This window comes from Myotis lucifugus, unplaced genomic scaffold (genome assembly GCF_000147115.1).
Source record: "Myotis lucifugus unplaced genomic scaffold, Myoluc2.0 scaffold_178, whole genome shotgun sequence".
Taxonomy (NCBI): domain Eukaryota; kingdom Metazoa; phylum Chordata; class Mammalia; order Chiroptera; family Vespertilionidae; genus Myotis; species Myotis lucifugus.
This window is the reverse complement of record NW_005871226.1, coordinates 504,245-509,421: the sequence shown is the minus strand read 5'-3', so window position 1 is coordinate 509,421 and position 5,177 is coordinate 504,245. Positions and strand designations below refer to the sequence as shown.

Here is a 5,177-nt window from a genome sequence, read left to right as displayed (position 1 = left end):
AGTGATTTGGTGGGGGAAGTGATGAAAGAAACAGAAAACCTAGGAGAGAGCTGACTAGTTGAAGTGAGGTCTCTGAGAGTGTGGCAGACCCCAGAGTTCTTGGTGTGTGGTGGGCAATGGACACCACTCTTCCCCTTTTGAGAAATCCTGGCTGACGGGTGGGCACTGAATGAAGTAGTCACCCCTGCCCTTCCCACATAATCATGCTGTGTGAGCCCCAATACACTTTCCTTTTAGCCCAGACTAGTTCCTGTTGGGTTTATGTCTCTTGAAATCATGTGAATCCTGCTTGAAGACGTCTGTTAACCAGGTGATATTTACAATATTGTCCCAGCCACTGGTCATATCAGCATGGACTCCAGCAGAAAACCATCGAGCCAAAATAGTGTACAGCTGCTCAGTACCAGCCCTGGTAACAGTTGAGCAGCCTGCTGGGAGGAGGGGAGGCAGGGCCTGTGGAGGGCATGTAGAGGGCTCTTCTGCTCGTTCCGGCACAGCCTACTGACCCAAAGCCTGCCCTCCTCCATCTGCCTGGACTTGATCACACAGAAACACCAAAAAGTAGCTTGTTCGAGGAGCCAGGGTCTCTTCCCCAAACACGGCTCCTCTCATCAGAAATTCATCAGATTCTGTCATTGCTTAATTTATCCAGGCTTCTTTTAAAACTACTGAAATCAGAGTTTATTGCCCCGTGGAGTTCCTTAGTTCGTACAGAAGGGACTGAGTGCCTCCACTGACACATACTCACCTCCTGCAAGCTTCCAGAGGTGGTCTGTTGTGTCCCTGCAGACATCCTGAATGTGGTACAAAACTTGGCTCCCGTCTTGGAGCCGCGGTGTCCTTGCTTGCTTGGATCCCGAGGTCCTCTTTAATGTGACTCCACCTGACCTTTCCTCCTTTCACTCATCTGAATATCCAGCATCCCTTGGGTCCAGTTCAAGTCCCTCCTCCTCCAAGAAGCACAGCAGCACTGATATCTCAAGTGTGCCTTCATGGACCAGGTGAGGGTGTCACCTCTCAGTCCTGAGCCTGAGAAGGCTCAGGGCCTGGCCCTGCTCCTCAAGAAATGCCCTACAGGCCAGGCCAGGCTGCAGGCCTCTCTCAGTCCTGCACTGACAGCCATGACAAACAGTTTATTCTCTTGTTCCCATGATGAGCTGCTTGTGAGGATAGGAGGCAGTGGACAGGCCCCCTCTCCCAGCTGTGCTCCCAAAGACTACATTTCCCAGCCTCCCTGTAGCTAGGTGTGGCCTTATGACTAGGTTTTAACCAATGGGATATGTATGAGAATGAAAAGTGCAAATTTTGCTTCATGTCCTTAAAAATGAAGTTGCTTGCTTTCCCCTGTTTTGGTTCTCCATGGGAAAAGACAGTGATCCAGCTCCAACCATGAAGAAAAGAATAACACCCTAAGGGACACTGGAACCACGAGATGGGAGGATACTGGGCTTCTGGACTGGGCAGACAATTACATGAGAAATAAATGAACATCCACCTTATTTGAGACACAAAAGTTAAACACTATTGCCTAATATTCAGCTCAAAATCAAGTTGGAATCTAAGACTCCCACCATCCAGAATCTGAGGCACTTCCACATAAAAGTCCTGGATATGAGGACAGATGTGAAAGAAAATTGAAGCTATTTACCCAGTAAGTGTGAGAATAAAGACTTATTCTGGGCGGAGTGATACAATCCAGGTAGTTTTGTAACAAAGCACCAGAGAGGTCAGACTGGCCTTAGCCCCGAGCCACTTCCTCTCTCCTCAATGCCCTCGGCTATCTTCCCAGAGTGCCAGGCTGGCTGGGACCACTGCACCAAAGATGGGCTGGGAAGGGAAGGCGGGTCCTTGGCATGTAGCCAAGCGCTGGAGGGGCTGCACTTATTGGAAAGGAGGAGTCAGGAGGACTGGCCTCTTTGGGGCCAGTTGAGACAAAAGAGTACCAGCAGGGTCAGGAGTGGCCTAGGAGAGCCCCAGCTCTGGTATGGCTGCCCCACCCAGACAAAGGGAGAGACGTTTCCTCAGGGAGGCAAAGCTTTTATTACCTGATAATCCCTAGTGTGGTGACAGAGGTACCACTCTGGTCCCCTTACTCCCATGATGGATGTGGGTGGTGGGAGAAGAGGCTGCGTAGAGGGGGAGGGGAGGGATTACTTACAGAGCAGGGAGGGAATAGCGGCCTGACAGGGCCCTGGGACAACCAATTTCCTCAAGAGCTCTGAGAGCTTTGTGCTTTTTTCTTAGTTGATGCCAAGCTACCTGGAAAGGGTTTTGTGTTTCTTCTTTAGGAAAAGATGTGTAAAATACAGAACAATTCAGCCCAACTTCCAGGCAGAGAATTTCACAATATCAGTCCAAACATCACACTATTTAATTCCCCAATAAAACATTGGAAAAAGGAATATCAGTGCTATCACATTTACATATAAAATCTCCACCTAATAAGTAATAGAAGCCTATGTACCAATTTCTAAAACAGTTATAAGATATATACACAATTTTGGGTATATTAACAAACAGAATATTACAAAATATTAAAGGCAATGCTCCTGTCCACGGTCTCATCACCTTACTTGAAGTTGGCATAATCTGAGAATGCATCGATATATTCCTGCACCACCTTGTAGCAGAACTCGTACTGTTCCTGGAGAGCGAAAGGAGGGGGAAAGCAAGGGTTACTGATGAGAACATACACGCGGTTCCTGCCCGAGTTCTGACAGCATCCCCTTCTGGGTGAGGGCAGCTCATCTCCTACAGATGGAGGCGACCAGAGAAGAAGCGGTCGGATGTGTGTGTGGGTTGGTAGAGCTGGTGGGGAGATGGCTGTGTGGCCCACACCTCACTATGACGGTCAGGCTCGAGGCACCTCATTGACTCCCAAATATCTTAAAATTTACTTTCCCCATACTCAGTGGTTACTGGTCAGACTGTCAGGAGCCAGACCTCTTCACAGGGAGCCTGAGCAGAAGAGAGGAGGCACTCCTGAGTCTTCCCTTCCCCGGACTCATGGAGAAGTGTGACAAGCCCATGGGGTGCCCTGCCCAGGCCAGGCAGGGGTGCACCAGGAAGAGAGTTACTGGTGACAGGGCTATCTGCTTTCACTGCCTCCCAAGGCTTGTTCTGTCTGGGGCACCCTGGGGAAGGGAAGAACGGGTCTGCAATTACATAGGCTCTGACAACTAGGAAGAGCCTCCCCCTGAGCTGCCCTGACGAAGAAGGGCTACAGGTGGTGTGGACACACGCGGCAGCATACCAGTGTCTGGACCATGTGTGGCCTCTGCAGCCGCAGGCTCTTGACGGTTTGGAAGACATCCAGAATCCCCTCCGCTTTCACCCGTTCCAGGACTGTGCTTAGGGCACAGAAGGTCCCTGTCCGTCCTGCCCCCGCACTGTAATAGAGGAGACAAACAATACACCAACCCTCTGAGCTGACAAGGTGAGTGAAGGTGGCAGTGAGAGGATAAAGGCTGAGGTTGGTGCTGGGGGTGGAGCAGGAGGCCCGTCTGCTCCTCACCACATAAGCCCCTGCTCACACAGCTCTGGGGAGGCAGGTGCACCCCTGCTACCCTCCCTGCACCGCCTACTTTGCCTGGTGAGGGACTAGCCTATGGGACAGCACTGAGCCTTTGGTGTCTACCTACAAACAAGCCTGGACTGCCTGACCTGCTGCTCACTCAGAGTTCTCATCCTCTCTTTCCCCTGACACACCTGCCACTCTGCACTGGTATGTGTGTGCTGATTCTTTTCCACGCCTCTCATTTTCTTCCTAAATCCTAGGAATCCAAATTCTCGCCATGACACTGTCCACCCTGTTTAATGTTACCAGTTGATTCACTCACCAGACCCTACTGAGTGCCTGCTGTGTGGTAGGGACTATGGTGGGTAGCAGTATCCCCAGATGGTAAGATATGCAGCATAGGAAGGAAAACGAGAAACAAGAGTTCTAGGAAGGGTGGGGAGAGCTGGGGAAAGGGTGGAAACAGGAAAAGCAGTGAGGCCAGTATAATTACTGGGAAAAGGGGATGTGGCTTGGACAGAGAGGTCCTGGTGGAGGGAGTGAGAACACTTGGTTCTGAAATTATTTTGCAGGTAGAGCATTCAATGAACATATGTGAGAAAAAAAGAGGAGAACAGGAAGACTTTAAGGCATCTCACTTGAGTCGAGTGGTGATTGAAATACCACTTACTGATTTGGAGAAGGTTATGGCAACAGTAAGCTTAGAAAGAAGTATCAGTTCTGACTGAAACCCTTTAAATTGAAATGCTCAAGTGGAACTGTTGAGGTTAAGATATATGAATATGAAGTTTAGGGGAGAGGTTGAACTGGTGATAAAGATTTGGGTGCTGCCCTAGCCTGTTTGGCTCAGTGGATAGAGCGCCCGCCCGCGGACTGAAGGGTCCCGGGTTTGATTCCGGTGAAGGGCATGTACTTGGGTTGCGGGCTCAATCCCCAGTGTGGGGTATTTCTTTCTCATCATTGATGTTTCTATCTCTCTCTCCCTTTCTCTTCCTCTCTGAAATCATATATATATGTGTGTATTTGTGTGTGTGTGTGTGTGTGTGCATATATATATAAAGATTTGGGTGCTGCCCTAGCCTGTTTGGCTCGGGATAGATTGCTGGCCTGCGGACTGAAGGATCCCAGGTTTGGTTCTAATCAAGGACACATACCTCAGTTGCAGGCTCCCCGCCCTGGTCAGGGGCATTCGGGAGGCAACCAATTGATGTGTCCTTGACTCTCCCTCTTCCTTCCACTCTGTCTAAAAATCAATGGAAAAAATATTGAGTGAGGATTAAAAAAAAGAGAAGATTTGGATGCTGGTATCAAAGCCAGGAGACTCAGACGGGCTCACCTAGGGGAGTGACTGTTAGTTGACATAGAAGACGTCCAAGGACTAGGCCCCAGACCACAGATGGAGAGGAATGGGCAAAGGTGACAGAGAAGAAACAGCTGATGACAACAAAAACTGAACAGGAGGGCTGCAGGAGAGAAGCTATGCTGAAAGCATTCCATAGAGACGTGAGCGATCAACTGTCCAATATTGATGAAGGTGAAGGATAATGAGACTGTGAACTGGGAAAGGTCACAGGTGCCTCCTCCCAGGGCAGCTACAATGGAGTGTGAGTGTGTGTTTGTTTTTGTAATTGGAATGGAATCAAGAGAGAAAGGGAGGAGA

At 49.6% G+C, this 5,177-nt stretch overlaps 1 protein-coding gene across 8 annotated transcripts in view; it reads right to left on the bottom strand.

Annotated features, from left to right (window-relative positions):
- Positions 1–2,024: 2,024 nt before the first annotated feature.
- Positions 2,025–5,177, bottom strand: part of PTPRA (protein tyrosine phosphatase, receptor type A) — a 128,725-nt gene continuing 125,572 nt past the window's right edge. For 5 of the 8 annotated variants that reach the window (XM_006096392.3, XM_023760314.1, XM_023760315.1 and 2 more), the window contains 2 exons: positions 3,254–3,389; positions 2,348–2,644 (listed from right to left, as the gene is read on the bottom strand). In XM_006096392.3, the coding sequence (XP_006096454.1) occupies positions 2,570–2,644; positions 3,254–3,389 (211 nt within the window). In that variant the 3' untranslated portion in view covers positions 2,348–2,569. Of the gene's footprint in view, positions 2,645–3,253; positions 3,390–5,177 lie in introns of all 8 variants that reach the window. The other 3 variants (XM_006096393.3, XM_006096389.3, XM_006096394.3) reach the window with 1 other exon arrangement.